General features: G+C 38.3%; 1 protein-coding gene across 1 annotated transcript in view; it reads right to left on the bottom strand.

Annotated features, from left to right (window-relative positions):
* Positions 1–17237, bottom strand: part of LOC115810006 (MAM domain-containing glycosylphosphatidylinositol anchor protein 2) — a 97584-nt gene that overhangs the window by 12442 nt on the left and 67905 nt on the right. The window contains 3 exon segments of the mRNA XM_030771901.1: positions 2806–2983; positions 8952–9100; positions 15732–16001. Coding sequence (XP_030627761.1) covers positions 2806–2983; positions 8952–9100; positions 15732–16001 — 597 coding nt within the window.

Below are 17237 nucleotides of genomic sequence, written 5' to 3'. Positions count from 1 at the left end.
CCTGAAAACCAATGAATAAACATACAGCCCTTATCATGATAAGCGCCACAATGCCAGCACAAAATAAGTAAACATGCTAATAAAATACATAAGCATGCTAATAAAATACATTCACATGCTTATGAAAGAAACAATGAGGCTAACACCTGAGATAATCTTCAGACTTAAAAAAAAAAAGCAATAATAAGCTCATGCTAAAATAAAAAATTTTACATTACAAAAAAACCTAACACTGGACAAATGTTATCATAGAGTCATATGGCATTATACAAACACCAAACTGAAGTCTCAGGGTCCAAAAACAAGCACTGCTTCTCTGTGTTTAGTGAGTTCACACTCATATCTGCCCTCAGAAAAACAGCACAAAAGAAGAAAAGCCCAACTTCTCTTATCTCCTGCATCAGCTCATCTGTGCATGTGGGAGAGAGGAGCTGTGTAAGACTGGAGTCTGTCTGTCACTGTGGATATACCTCAGCCTCTGAGTATGTTCACGATGAGGAAATGTTTGTGTTGAACTGATAGAATTGCAAAGGAGCATTCTCCACCTCCACAGTCCAATCACAGGTGTCAAAAACAGGAGCCCACCCTTTGTAGTTGCCTTTGTCAACACAATACTCTTATGGTAAGTATTCATTACTGCTATACACTGAAGAGGAATCTCCTTAACAAACTGTGCTGTTTTTGTAATTTCATGGTCTCTGTTGGAATTAAGATGGTCACAGAAGCATGTCTCTTTCTGACCATAATTGTTTGCCGAAATTGTTTAGTTTATACAAACTAATCAGTGTGTACAAATAAACACCTATAGCAAAGTCTAATACTACTTCCAGTATGTATGTATGTATGTATGTATTTATTTGTTTATTTACTCGTTTATTTTCCCCAAGGGGACCAAGAGTCCATACATGAACTCTTCAGGACTTTCCATTCAGTCTTATCAAACATTACTTATCTCTCCCTGTGGAACAATATGGAGGGTAAACAAATTCATAGTTTTCTGTCTCTGTGATCTGTGTGTGTACGTGTGTGCGTGTGTGTGTGTGTGTGTGTGTGTGTGTGTGTGTGTGTGTGTATGTGAGTGTATGTGTGAGAGTGAGAAACTTTAGCTTGGGTTTTAGTTTTAATTAAGCCAACACATGTAACGCCCCAAAATAAGAAAAGGCAGGCACCAGATAAACCCGTTCTAATTAGATCCTGTTGAGAACTATACTAACGAAGTCCTGCATGGAGGCCTGTTCTAGATTTGGGCAGGTCATGTGTCATGTGACTCTGGTTATTTTGAAACTTTTTAATCTACCGAACCAGTGAAAGGATGAATGTCTGATTAGATACATATACAAACACTCACACTGAAAAGGTTAAAATGAACATAGCAAAGCATATTTTTTCCTGATTCACAGCTTGTACAATACATTCATTGGTTTATTTACTGACCTGATCTGAGCTTGATTAAGTATTTTGACCTCTAATTGTTTTGACCTACTTTTTTCCCCATTCCTACGTTATGTTTTGAACTGCATCAGGGACTGGGAACTAAAATGGCAAGTTCGTAATGCATCTGAGTTATGTGTGAGTAAGCCGGGAATGGTAATTAGGCATTAGCACTTTCCCACTTACAGGCTGTTGGCATTTTTTTTCCCTGAGCTGCGCATCTGATTCTGATGAGCCGCAATAAAGCTGGGTTATTCCCTGTGGTACGTCTCTGGGCTTAGGAAGCATGAAACAATTCTCAACCACCGACATACACAGAAAACAATTAGACAAAAAAATGAAAAACAAACAAACAAAAAACACCAACACAAATCTAGTACTCTCAGTTTCTCTAATGCTAAATATTAATGCTGAGAGAATACTACTCTTATCAGAGAGGTATAGGTTTAAATGTTTTGATATTACATACAGAATCCTCCCTGGCCAGTATCTAAACACACCAAATACAGTAACCTCTAAACATATGGACCAGCTGCCTTGAGTTCAATAATATGTTTGTTGTAATGACTGAGATTTATGTGAAATTTTTTAATTTGTAATGCAACATTAAATGCACATGGTGTTACACTACAGATATTGTTAAGGGGTCATTAATTCACGACCTTTTCCTTAACCAGCCTGTTGTGTAATCCCCCATGGTATCTGTAAATCAAGGGTGTCCAAACCAAATGTTAGTGACGGGTAAGCTGAGTGGTTGAAATAAACAAAACTGACTGCAGACAGTTTGTCAGATCATAGTGCTTATGAAAATGCTAAATGTAAGGAACATAACTTAAAAATACCTAAGACAAAAATCTTGCAGACAGGAGAAAGACCAGTCTGGGAGCTATTTCTTGGCTGAGGAAACTCTGAGGCCCCTTGTGCAACAGAGGTATCTGACCTCACCTCGCAAATTATTTTAGTGCACAAAAAAAAAAAAATCTTTGACAGAAAGAGCAGGCAGACTTCTCAGTATTTATGACATTTTCCATCGCATTTTCAAGTCAATAGATTTGACCAGTCTCATGTCTCTGCTCTTTAGCCTTTTCACACATTGTCAGAGTATTCTGAAAAAGGTGGTGGTGTTTCACGTCAAAATGCCAGTGAACGTTGTATTCTCCCTTCTATGGTCCTTCATGTGAGGCATTCCTGCATGTGTACACACTTCCTTCACCGTTTGTTTATAGATCTGTCTCTCTTGATATCTGTAACCTTGGTTCTCTTGATGTTTAGAACCTTGGTGTTTATATGTGCGTGCACAAGCAAGCATGTGTGTGTGTGTGTTTGTGTGGGTGTGTGCACGCATGTGTTTGTGTGCAGTTCTCTCACACTTACCACTATAGGTGACCATTCTGATTGTGGAGTCTCCTTCCCCAAAACGAGTGATGGGTGTCAGTCGCACCTCATATGCTTCAGGCCTGATCAGCTCTGTCAGATTGTAAGTGATAAGCTCTCCTTTCTGGATGGTTCCCTCCACTGGGATCTCCTGCTCCCACCATCTCTGCTGTCCTGTCTGTATGGGAGAAAGCTAAAGTCACACATACTACCCTTGGAGATACCACATTGCCTGCTAACGACAGCAGGGAAATAATGCAGTAACTGCTTAACAGCAGCAATAAAAGCATAGCATGTCTTAACTTGATATCAGTTTGTTAAAGTATAGAGAGCACTGTATACTCCAACTGTATTATCTCACTTACAGCTTTCCCCTTCCTTAATTCATATTTGAATATATGTTCCGAAAATGCACGTGCCAGTTTGTGTGTGAACTGTATTTGTGCTATAGATATACATGTGCATGCATTTGTTTACTTCTTTTTTTTGTAACTGTTTCAGATTCTGCTTGAGTAAGCTATGTTCCTTTTGTGTTAAAACTGCTGTAATAACTGGAGAGATTAACCACTACTGTTAACATTTGTCTGCCTTGTGTTTGTTTGTTTCTGTGGTCTGTACTTCCTTAAACACAATGTGTGACTGTCAGTGTCCTTACAGGTGGACTACTGCAATGGCTCTTCGCCTTAGTTCGAGTCATTATTTAAAGAGAATTCTCACCTAGCAAGACAATCAAGTCATCATAGATCATACTGCTACACTTCATCTTCTATACCATGCTATACTACAGAAATATCATACAGTTTTACTTTTCTTTAACAACAATAAACCTGCCTAAAACTGGCTTAAGAGACAGTTAACTCTAGCTGCCATGAGGAGAGAACTGAGTTGTGGTGATTAAGTGTGTTGGTTGTTCTCTTACACAGCTTTGAGCCATACAACTACATTATAACTAAATGTACGTCGGTTTGTGGCATGGACATACAGGTGTCTGCCAAGATTGCACAGAGTCCAAAATGAGTCCTGTGTAGTACATCCCTTCAATTCAGATCAGAACAAATGTCAAATGCCTATCCAAAATACACATATATTCATGAGTAAAGGGCAAAACTGCCCCTGAGTAATCTTATTATGCAACTGAAATCACAGGCTAAGGGGCAGAAAATGTCTCCAATTTTTTATTTTTTTTTTAGCAAGAATAACTATTTTAACATACAACTGTCTTGCTAACAATTCTCTGCCAAATCAAAAAATATTGATCCCGCTGGTTTTATTAATCTGCCTTGTTTTTACCCGTTTTCAAATCTGCCAACTCTGTTCTCATGATAATGTTGTTCCTACTTTGGTTTGATGTGGACAGTGTGATCAAGCAGAGCAAAAACACACAAAAAATGGACTACTTCTGTGTGAAACCAAGTTTGTGTACCAGCTGTAGAACAAAAATTCCACTACAACCGAAATAAAACCAAACAAAATGTCTCCCTGGTGGCCACTAAAAAAACTGGAATGTAACTGGTGTGGAGTTTACATGGCTCAGACAGGAGAGGCTGATAAAACCCAAGTTTAAGGCAAGGCTTGTTAGCCTTTCCCTGACGTTAAGATAGATGGAAGACACACCATCATCAAAGCCAGCAACAATAATTCTGTGAAAGCCACTACACATAGAAACAGCTTTAAAACTCTCAGCACGACCAAGCTACCAAGCACCATGTGTGGTACATTTCGAAGAGTGAAATGTCAAGAAATTCAGAAGAGTGACCCCGATTTTTACAAATTGCCCCTTGATATTAATAAGGGGAGCCAGACTTTTCCCCTTTTTAAAGTTTCTTATGCTTCAGCAATCATTTCAGTACTCCAGAGCAGAATGTAGATGTGACAAAGATCCACAGAACAACATCTTTACCTTCTAACAGAGCTGAAGGTCATAATCAAACCTGCCAAAAGTCACTGTCTCTTACATCTAATGACACACCACGGAGGCTCAGATAACACCGTTGGCATAAGTCACGCTGTCACTCTAACAAAACTCCAGCCATTTCCACAGAATGAATGAGCATCATCAACTTTTAAGTAAGATATGTTCTGTGGCATAGAAGCAGTTCAGAAATGGGGAGTGGGCTATGCTGAGCGTGAAATCATTTACGGTGTGAAAGCGACGACAAAGCTAATTTAGGCATGTGATTGCATCTCAGATATACAGCCATGGAGAGAAAAGCACATGTAAATGGAAATCTGTTCTTCTTTGAATGATCTCAAATCAACTGTTGAGTCTCAAATCCTGTTTTTGCGATTAAAGTTTGATTTAATTAGATTTGAGGCTGTTTAACCATGAGAACAACAGTTAAAGGCAGAAGACATTTTGGAAATTCCAGGTTTGATATTAATACACATACACATAGCATATTATACATATTGCAGAAACATAGTATTAAGATTGAGAATAATCATTTGGTCCATTAAAAATCTCAGAATCATCTTAGAGTTGGAACAAATAATTGTTTTAAGCATGTACAAGGAGTGTGCTGTCAAGCTTTAGTCAGTTCAGCAGTGTTACTTTAGTTTCCGATTTCTGCTCCCCACCACCTGCTATATGCACTTCATTACGATAGAATTACTTGCAATCTCTCTAAATGAATACCTTTGATTATCTCTGACATTCAGTTTCTTGCCGTAAATCCTGTTCATGAGAACGTTATTAGCGGCTAGAAAAGTGTGATCAGACAGCAGATGAAACAGAATCAGAATAGGAACAATCAGAGTGCCTGTGCTTCACTCGCTGAGCCTGAGTCGAATTACCCATGTGTAATTAGCCTGGGTGGTATTGATCGAGCTCCCTGTAACCTCACACAGTCAGCCTCAGCTGACTGACAGATCTATTGAATGAGAGAGAGAGAGAGAGAGAGAGAGAGAGAAAGAGGGAAAGAGAGAGAGAGAGAGAGAGAGAGAGAGAGAGAGAGAGAGAGAGAGAGAGAGAGAAACAGAGAGGGAGAGAGAGAAAGAGACAGAGAGGGAGAGAGAGAGAGACGGGAGACAGAGACAGAGACAGACAGAGATGGAAAGAGGGGAATAGCTGCTTCTGCTGCTGAAAGAGTAGAATGAGTAGCAGAGGAGTGGTAGTCAAAGTCTGGTATAGTCTAGCTGCAGTGTGTGATAGTCAAGGTCATCCTCAAAAACTTCAGTGAAGATCTTTACCAGGGTTTTTCAACTCAGGTTTCATTGTCCATTCAAGCCTGCCTCTCAAACGGCCCCAGAAACGATAACAGAGAATCCTCCATTATAGAACCATAAAGCCCAGAAGCTCTCAGTAGCAATTCAAAGTCAGAGGCCAGAGGAAACTGATAATGATTGTGAAGGACTGTAGGCAGCAGGGAGCTCTTTCTATAAATAACCATGTGGAGAAGGTTCTCATACTGATGCTCTCACTACTCCACTGTTTCAGCCTTACAGGGGTTTGTGCCATTTACTTATTTACGAAAGAGGCTTCACTACACTCATCCCCCTGCACTCATTCATGTTCCATCTCTCTGCCTTACCACAGGGAATGCTGTTAGATCAATCATCGTAGGAAAACAAAGACACAGAGGAAGAGAGAGAGAGAGAGAGAGAGAGAGAGAACTGAAAAATGATTCACCTTAAACCACATGTGTTGCAGTTTGCCTGTACTAAATCGTACTAGTGTCTGAGGTGATGAAATATCTGCAGGAGTTCTGCTCTAATTACAGTGAATTTATGTCCCTTGAGAAAACCAGGAGATGTAGAAAAATATACATATGTGCAAACACACACACACACATACACACACACACACACAAACACACGCGCGCACACGCTTTTACAATTCACTACAGACTAAATCTCATGAGGTAGGACACCTCAGTTTACAGTCTCAGAGGAAATAGTTAATACAAAACAATAACAAAATAAGAAATTGGATTAGCTAGCACTGTTTAATTTTCAGCATCAGTGAACAATTATGCCATGAAAATTCTGAAAGGAGCCAATTCGTGAGTTGTAATTGTAAGGGTCTGACAAATAATTCTCTCCTTTCAGGGGAAAATATTTGCTGAGAGTAAAACACATGGTTAATCTTACTTGACGTAAGTTCACTAAAATATATACATATACTCCAGTCACTATCAGTCATAAGTTCCTGTGTAAATACTTTTAAACCACAAATATAAACCATATAGACCAATAAGACCATTAGGTTTCATAGCTACTCAACACTCTTTAAATGATACTTTGCAGGACATGCCCTGCATTTAAAACACCCCAAAACAGTCATTGGTTGGAAATTACATCTGTTTCAGTTTGGTGTCAGAGCACAGTGAGATTTGCAGTAAACGGAATTATAATCAAGTATACATCTCTCAATGACACACAGACATGTAGGGCCACATTTAAAATGACCATTACTACACGCATATAAGTAATAGCAGTTTAAACAGGTATGTAAGTAATAATTGAAGCTTGTCCTAATATCTTATAGTACAGAAATTTGAGTAGTCCATGCAGGCACCTAATGTCGATCTAAATAATAACAATAATTATTGTATCCTTGTCTTTGTTCTTGCTTTTGTTTTTTGCATTCTCTTTTCATCCATAGGTATCCTTGTATGCAATATATGTTTTTCTGATCTCCTCAAAGATTTTTTTGTAAACTATTGAAGTCTGTGGACTGTGACAGCCATTCCAAGGCCTTCATCTTTCTTTCCTGTTAGTGCTTCATGGTTGACATTGAGGTATGTTTTAGGCTGTCATATTACTGAAGTATCCAGCCTCTCTTCAGTTTCAGTTTCTTGACTGACATTGGGTTTTGTTGATATCTAGTTAAATTCATTCTTCCTTCCATCACAATATTTCCTATTCTACACAATACTTCCTGTTTCATTGACTTCCAAACAAACCAAAAGCATAATAGATTTTCCCCTGTACTTAGGACTTGGCAGGGTGTTTTGTTTTCTCCAAAAGCCTAACTCTCCATTGCTTAACTTTCTCCAAATGTATGTTCTTTGGTTTTGACTGGACAGTTCAATTTTCATTTCATCTACACAAGGCACTTTGCTCCAAAGAGCTTATCAAAGTTTTGTTTCACATACTTCAAATGACAGAGGTGGCTTCCTTCTGACAACTGTTCTGTATTGTGGACCTTTGAGCAAATACTCGAGTGTCACCTAACCTGCTGGCACTGAGAGTGATCTGTGGGTTTTGTTTTTCAGATCTGACCAATATTCAAGAGACACTATCAGAGATTTTTCCAAATGCGCCTTCATTGTTCCTTTAGCTTTGTAGCAGTGGGTCTGACAGGTGAGCTGGTTTGGTGTTAATGTTCAGAGCCTGTTTTTTTTTTTTTGATTTACGTTCAACTGCTTATTTTAGCCCAAGGTTGTTGAAACTAGAAAAGTACGACTGCCAAATATGAAACTATTTCTTCTTCTAATACTCAAAATGTGCCTTAAGTTTTCTTGTCTGAAAATGACCTTTTTGAATTGATCTTGAGTTATCGAACACAAGTAAAATATTTCCATTTTAAGTTTAATGATTTTATATTTTCAAAAATCCTGACCAGTATTAACACATATGAGATGTTTTAGTGAAAATTTGATAAATCTGATTGTAAGAGTAGCATTCCAGCAGCCCGACGGAGAGAACTTATACAATGCTGCACAACTATTGGCTTTCCTTATTTTTTATAGTTTCTTAAGTTTATTTTTTTAGTAACTTTTGGTATTTTATGTTTAGGTGAGCTAGTGTAGGTAGAAGCCTCAGAAGACTTGACTTTGAAGCCTTTGTTTTGTTGTTTGGTTAAGAGGCCCACACATCTGTGTGGGTATAGATCAGTCTGCTTTTGGTTTTGGTTTTTGCTGGGGTTTTTTTTTAAGTCATACAGATTTGACACTTCTTTTGGTGCTATTTTTTTCATCTGTAATTGTAAGCTTTAATAAACAAACAATTTATCTTGCTGATTCCACCTACTTAGAGACAGTAGAATTCCTTTTCTTTTCTTTTCTTTTAGCACTTTGTTTGCCATGTAAGATGAGGTAATTGCTTAACCCTGAGGATCTTAGGTGGTATCACGTATGAACAGTGCATTGTATGGCTGTGAAAATAGAAATGATTGGTGGAGGATTGGTTTTTTTGCTGCTGACCTGCCGTATTCCGAGGCGATATGCCATGATCCGATCGACAGCGTTAGGGTTCATCTGAGTCCACTGGAGTTTGAATCCATACACACGAGGTCGATTCTGCCACAGTGGGCTGTACGTGTCATAGTAAAACTCTGGAGCAAAAGCTCTACCTGTGTACGGAGAAAAAAAAAATCTTATCACCCATCTTCCTCCTTCTGACATATGCAATTTAATCACGAATTTAATTTATGACCATGTTTAATCTTATATGTCAATTCTACAAAAGGAAAGAAGAAAAAAAGAAAGGAAAGAAAAAAAAAATGTTCATTGGGCAGCGGTAGTTTATTCCAGATAGCAGAGAATTTTGAAAGCAAACATCTCAAACATTCCCCTTGGTGAAAGCATGGCAAAAGTCACAGAAATCCAGGGCCTATGGAGGAAGCTGGAGGCTATGGACTGTGTATAGGGACAAGTCATCAGCTAGGATGATGAGAAGTTGCTGGTCTCTGCATGCAGCCTCATAAACCTGCCAACAACATTGGTGTCAGCAATGAATTATTACGACTGTGACCTCCCAGATTCACTTAATGATCTCCAGATTCAGACTCAGGGAGGGTAGAGAAGAGGATCCTCTTTTATTGAGAAAGAGACAAAGTGAATGAAAGAGAGAGAGAGAGAGAGAGAGAGAGAGAGAGAGAGAGAGAGAGAGAGAGAATGTCTGAATGTGGGTTTTGCCAAAGATGGCACCAACTGAAGCATTTCCAAAAAAATATTTATACATATATACATCATTTCATGTGATTCTTATTTTCCTTAAATCAACAGGGATCAGTCTCAACCCAGAAATGGGTTCCCAGACACATCAGAGGAAGGTCAGTGGACTTGATTACAGTCTGAGGAGAGTGAACAAAGCACCCTGTAAACTGCAGTAAAAGAAAGCATGGTACATGTGGTTTTTTTGTTTGTTTGTTTTTTTTTTGTGGATCATGTGCAAGTTAGAGCTCAGTGCTTGCAGTGCACACTGTATTTTTACTATGCAATGATACAAAATGTATTTACGTAGCAGTAATGACAACTGGCAGTCTCATCAAATTTAGACATTTACTTTCCAAAACCAAATTCCCTCACTATGGGATCTTTATTGGTCAAAAAGCCTTGAAAATCAGTTATTAATTCAGAACAACTGGGATCCTGCATGATGTGTTTCTTAAAGGATTTCACACTATAAAATTTTTGATAATTGTCAAAGCAAAATCTTTCAACGGAGACTTGTTCTGAGGGTAGAGTTTCAAAATGATATCTTGCATGGAATGTTACGCTAAGTAATTTTTTTTCTCATAAAATACGTTTGACAAACACATCCATCAATAAGATAAAATGCTTTTCAGAGATATCTTCATGAAATTATATTCTACCTTGTGATTTATTTTTAATTGGTTTCAGGCATTACAGGTTCAGTAAATTTCAAGTGTTGCTTGTCACTGTATCAGTGAGTACACAAACTTTTAATGCATCAAAAATTATGAGGCACTTAATCTGTACATGGGCTCCTAGTAAACAAAGGGAATACTTGATTGCTTTCCTTATTAATCCTTAATTATCTTTCTGTGTTTTTGATCCTACACAGCATATGAAGTAGTGTGGTATGATAGCCAGCTGTAAATATGTCAGTAATGCATTCAAACGATATTTTTGGGAACAAACATTTCCGGTTTTGCATGTCTACTCAGAGGAGTGAAAAAAAATGCTTGGGTCATGACACAGCACAGTCTTTGCCTTCAGATCAAATGATGCATAAAATGCCTTAATCAACATATGCAGGCTGATATTCAGACATTCAGTTATTCATGGCCAGACTCCACAGTTGTGTCATCTTCTCTCCTCAAAAACTTGAGTACTATATAGCTGGTCAGTTTCACAATGCTTGCAATAACTATTAGCAAATCTTTGTTTTGCCATCTTAACTGAGCACTAAAATCAGAAGATTTTTTTAAAAAAAAATTTATAGTTTCTTAACTCAGTGTCTTGAGCTTCACTATCTGTTGTATGAGTTTGGCTCAGTTTTTCTCACTATAAACATTATTATTCTGTACCATTGGTGAGATTGGATACAAGAGCACCGGATGATTAAGTGCTTGGTTGTGCTGTTGCTAATCTTTTTCACAGAGGTATGTGCAATTAAAAGTTCGTTGCTTTCATTACAGAAGCACAAAGGAGCACTCCTCGGCTCTGGTAAGGCCATTATGCCATTTGAATGTATGTATTTGGACCATCTGGGAGCCTGATCAAGATTAAATACATAAAAGATTAAAAGTGCATATGCATGAGATATGAATGGGTTTTAATAAGACTTTGCCTCCTCTGTGAGAGCATATCCAACTCCATTTAACCAATACATGTCAAATGTTGCATCTATATGTTATTTTACCATTGAAAGTATTGTAGTTTGTAGAATATATACATTATCTTAATTATTTGATTCAACTGTTGATATATTAACTTTTATGTAAAGGTTAAATGGAGATTGATATTAATATTACTGCTGAATGCAGTATGATGTTTATATAACGCCTAATTCAGCTTCACTGTAAGTGACAATAAATTATTGAGGTTTTAGCTTTAAGATCATATTCAAATCTGTGACTCCTATTCAAGCATTTTGTTTTCTTTGTCTGCTCCACAACACTTTTGGTGTGACAGCAGAGAAAACTGTGCTAGTGCATTGTTATTTACTAACCATTACACTTAGTAATCATTTTAAAACAATATCGCACAGTGTTATACAGCATAGCCACGCTAACACTCAGCATTTCGAAGAAAAAGTTGTAATGTTTTATTCCTCCTTTGTTTGTGTTAAATGACATTTGCATGAGAGTGTGTGTCTCTAAAGCAGGCATATGTGCACCATTCTCAGGAGCATTTGACTGACTTCTCCTTATAGAGTGCCATCTCTGAGTCAGCATTAACCATCCGATCAATCTCCTCACTCATTTGCAAATGACTTTATAATGAAGCCTTCTCTTCAATCTCAGTTTACAGTTACCCAATTAAAAGTGTAGATAATTAGATCTACAGCCCACTGTGGGCTGCATTCAGCAAAAGTGGAATACCATTTCAGAGACTCTGTAATGTCTGTAATGGTGGTGTGAGGTGACAAAAAGGTGATTTACCAAAACGATGTACTAGACAAATGAGTGTCAATGTGAAAAGGCAGAGTGGTCTGTGGAATAAGGAGCACAGTTGGGCCTGGACTAGGTTCTTTGTGGAAATTGTTTTTAACCTAATCCTTTAGAAGACTGTGCCACCCGACTGAGTTGGCATCCTTGAAAGCCCAGCGCCACAGATGGGCACTCAGCCTGGCACTCAGCAATAGAGAGAGACACTGACTGTGGCTTAGCTTGGCCTACAGCTTGACTACAAATGGCCTGCCAACTGTCCTGTCCACTGATGCCCACCGCTCTGTGCCGTGAGATCAGGTTTTAAGAAACTGACCATGGAATTTATCCAGCTGACAGATCTACTGTAACCAACTGAGAGCCAAAGACAGAGTGAAATTGATAGAGATTAAACATGTGAGAGAGCGACTCAAGCACACTTTTGGAATCTGAACGTAACAGCCAAAGTTACATCCTTAATCAAACTAAATTGAAGATGGGATATGATGACCTTAAATCACATACTGCTAAATTTAATCTTCTATGAAACATGAATAACTCCAGAATACTGTCTGACTCACAGCCATTTAAACCATGGCATTGCTGAAAATTCAGTTCAAATGCAAAAGATGGTGACTTGGCTACAATACTGCTGTAATCACAATTCAGTATGCAAACCATTTGATGCTCTCAGTTTCTAGGTGAGGCAGCAGATCTCATTTATAACTTACATTTATAATACTTATAATTGGATATGTTAACTATTAACCAAATGTTAAGATGTTAAATGAACATGTCAAAAATGAAGTCTCTGTCAATATGAAGAAGTTTTAAGGCAGAGGACAAACCAGTGGGAATAAACTAGTACTTTTGCCTCCAAGACAACAATTTAGGTTAACCATAGCACTAATTAGAATAATCATGGTTAAAACATCCAGCAAGTAAAATTAAAATAAGTTAAAAAGCACCAATGTTTCCTATAAAAGACCAAAATCATAATTCTGGACTAACAGTCCACAGCTGATTTATAGTGTTTGATTATGAGCAAATGGGACTACTTGACAACCAAAATAAGGGAACCACTTGAGCACATAAGTGTCCATGAACTGCCCTGAAAGCATTTGTTTAGACAGTTATTCTTCTTGAGTTAATAAAGCAATTAACATTTAATCATGCTTAGGGCCACGTATGGAGATACTGGGCATGTCCAGTCATAAGTTAATTCGGCTATCATGGATAGAGGAAGAGATCTCAGTGACTTCAAAATTCCTGGGGCATGTTTGAGTTCAGCTTCAATGTGCATACTACACTTACTGATGTTTCAAAAGGATCATCGTTTACTAAAGTTACAATGGCACAAGGAAAAGACATCCTTATCTGGGATCAACTGTCAAAATCTCATAGTCCTTGACTCTCATGTCTGTGCATTTGTTCAAGATGTAGGGTAAAATTAACCATGAATCAGTTCACTTTATTTATTAAGTGCATGAGCATGTTTTTCCATCAAGACCTGCCAATTAAGAACTTAAGAGAGAGGGTTTCTAAGACCACGTTATACTACACAAACCCCTTTGTACAACAAAAAAACGTATGTTTACAACAGGGTTTCCACTAAGATTTTTTTCCTGCCAGTTCGGTGTCCGGAAAGAATTTCTTTTACCGGTCAAATGTGGAACTTGCTGGTCACGTTTCAATGACAGTCTATGTTTACAAACGCAAATATAAAGTTCACCTAGGTTGATGAAAGAATGACTACGACCTCAAATCAGTTTGACTATTTAATAACAGTAACGATTATGATTGACTAACAGTAATGATTGAGCAAAACCACTAAAATCAACACTTTGTGTGAGCATTATTACCAGACATTTTGACCGGCAAGCTTTTAATTGATCTTTTTCTTTTTTTTTTTCCCAATAAATTTTACCGGGCAAAAACTGGTAATTACCGCCTACCGGAAACCCTGGTTTAGAAGTGTTTTTTTGTCTATGTGGTAGAAAAAAAGTGATATGATCAGATGAATCAGAGTTTACAACGTGAGGTCAAGTGTAAGTGCGACAGAGGCTAAAATAAATCTACAGATCTGACTTCTTGACTCCCACCATAAAGCTTACTCCCGGCTCTAATAAGTTTTGCCTTGGACTTTCTCTGTATAGTTCCACCAAACCCTTTAGAGGGCAAGGTAAATGAAAATAAATACATAGCCATTCTCACTAATCACTTTAATTCTATAATGAAATGTCTTTTTCCTGATAACAACAAGTCTCCTACAGAATGACAGCACTTCTATCCACAGTGCACAGACCAGTTTGATGAGTGTAAAATAGTGCATATGCTATAATTTTCTCAACTACAAGATCTCCACCCAACTGAACACTAATGTGAGATTCTGGAGTGGTACCCAAAAACATAATGTTGTACCACTATCACCAAAACACCAAATGATGGAATCTCTCATGAAAAAACGATGTTGCATCCATATAGTAGAGATCCTGTAGAGTCTATGCTAATGCATAATGAAACTGTACATGTGTCTTGTGATGGCCCAGTGCCCAGTTAAGATGCTTTATGTTGGTGCTTCCTTTATTTAGGACATAATTTTGAGAGTTACCTGCTCTGTGTGGGATGCTGAAAATCCAGTAAAATTGGCAATTTCCTGAGAGCCCAAATGGTGGGAATTGGAGGAATAAGAGACCATGGGGAGGAGAGGAGCTCTGATGGATGGCACATTAGTCTCCGCCTGCCCACAAAAAGCAAATAGCTGGAGGGAAGACAGACCTTTTCCTCACTGTACCTGCTCCTCAGAGGGAGGCAAGGCAGATTTATGACAAACAGACGGGAAAAAGCCATCCATTCAGCCTGCAAAGCCAGAGCCTCACTCTGGGGAAGAGGCTTAAATGGCGTCAGAGTGCACTGACAAATGTCGGGCGACCGCCATGACTTAGGACTCTCCTCAGGAGGTCTGAGAGAGAGCCCAGCCTAGCAAAGCTCCAGACGGCCACCACAACTATCCATCCACACCCCCGCCTGCCAAGGGCATCACACAGCATTGATAAGATGAGCCCTGGCTTGCTGTAATCCAACACACTCCATCTTTGGATGTTCTGCCAGCGGGGAATAAGAGGACATGAATCTGAATTTAAATTCCACAGCCAACGTCATCTGCCAGCTGCAAACTGATGCTTATGGAAAACAGGCCCCATTCAGATTTTGTCAAGAGCTATTAGGTACCCATTTCTTTTTCTTTTTCTTTTTCTTTTTTTTTTTTTTTTTAAATCAATCACCAGTTTTTGTAATAAAGCAAACACAATTTGAAAAAGGAGCGTTTTCATGGGGGAGAATGATGCTGACAGTATTTTAAATCAATTAACCAGACTCAAACAAAGTGAAAGGAAAGATAGAAACACCAGTGAAAGGACACAAAAAAAGCAAGAAAAAGTAAGAACTGCTAAAAGAAACACAGCTTAAAATACATGCTCTAAACGTAAAAGTCATGGTTATGAAAAGCAACTTAAGAATAGTACCGTCCAGAAGAAAGGGTCAGAGGGAGTGAGGAAGAGTAATGAATTTCAGTGGATTTTTAGTGTTTAAGGCCCATGAAAACAGATGAAAGATGAACAGTTTAGCGACACAAAGTTGCCCATACCAGTGACAACAAAGGTGCAACGTCCAGCACCAGCCTCATTGATGATGTCACAGGTATATTCTCCATAGCCCTCGCGTGTGAGGCTGCGCACTGTATACTCTGTCTCATCATTTGTGTCGAAATGACCTGCGTGGAGCAGTCGTGATCCCAGTCGCCACTCATACCGCAACACACGCGATGGGTGAGCTCTGAGCACACGACAGTTCATTGCTACTGGTCGACCTAAACCCTGCCGTAACTCTGACCACACCGGTTCCACTGAGGGAGGATCTGCAGAGGTACAGAGAGAGAGAGAGAGAGAGAAAGAGAGAGAAAGAGAGAGAGCAAAATTCCCAAAGCAGTTAAATAATCAGCTGGAATACTCAGACATTTAAATAATTATTGGAACAAGTTTGTTTTGTGTATAATGTTTTATCTGAGGTTACCATTAGTCCGTTTTCTTTTTCTTTTTCACAAATTCATATATTTAGCCACACTCACACGCACACACACACACACACACACACACACACACACACACACACACACACACAAACATACACAAAGATAACATTTATATTCAAGGTCTTTCATCCACTCTCACTGACAAAAAAAGTCCATACTTGTAGTCATGGGTATTGCTCATCTATAAAACAAGCTTTCATATTTTATGGCTTCAGTGCATTTGTAATCAAAAGTCAAATAAATAAATAAAATAACAAAGGCTTCTCACAACTTCTGTAATGTAGAAAACCTTTTATCAGGAAGAATAGGGCCCATCTCTAATTCTGTTCCATTGTACTGAAGAACTAAGGCCTAAATATTGTAGAAGATACACACATTTATAAACAACAAAAGACAACTTTCCTGCATTTGACAATCTGAATGTTTGATGAAGTCCCAATGGAGGATTAAAAAAAATATTCACACTACATCAAAAGCCCATAAACAAACAGGCCTTGGACGGCCTGAAATTAATCGCTCCATAATCAACATAATACCATATGAGCGCTTGAGCACTGTTGGAAAACATTAAAATGCAGATAACGGTTTAGCCATTTAATCCAAGAGGGCATTATCTTCAATTCGATTAAAAAAAGAGAAAGAAAGAGTATGGTCTTAATCAATGTAATTGAAAATTGATATGCTTAACTAAGTTAATAGTTGCATGTGTCTTTGATGAGGTCTGACAAGACTCCCAGAGAGATATCACATCAGAAAAAGAGAAGATAAAGTCCAGAAACTGACCTTTTTGAAGATACAAACGAGTGAGAGAAAGAGAGGGACAGAGAGTAGGAGAAAGAAAGGGGGAGTAACAGAGTGAGAAAAACAGATAAAGAGATTTCTTTTTTATTCTCACACAATACAACAGAAAATAGTTCCCCTGGAAAGCCGTACAAGGACCAAGCTTTTAACAGAATGAACATCTCATCTGTGTGTCTCCTGTCTTAAGTGCAGGTCCAAGCCCACTACTCATTATATTAACATCAGAAGTTGAGTACTGCTGAAAATTATGGCTTCCTCTGT

The sequence above is a fragment of the Chanos chanos genome, chromosome 4, assembly GCF_902362185.1.
Source record: "Chanos chanos chromosome 4, fChaCha1.1, whole genome shotgun sequence".
NCBI lineage: Eukaryota > Metazoa > Chordata > Actinopteri > Gonorynchiformes > Chanidae > Chanos > Chanos chanos.
Note: the sequence above shows the minus strand (reverse complement) of the source record. Positions and strands in the feature narration are given on the sequence as shown.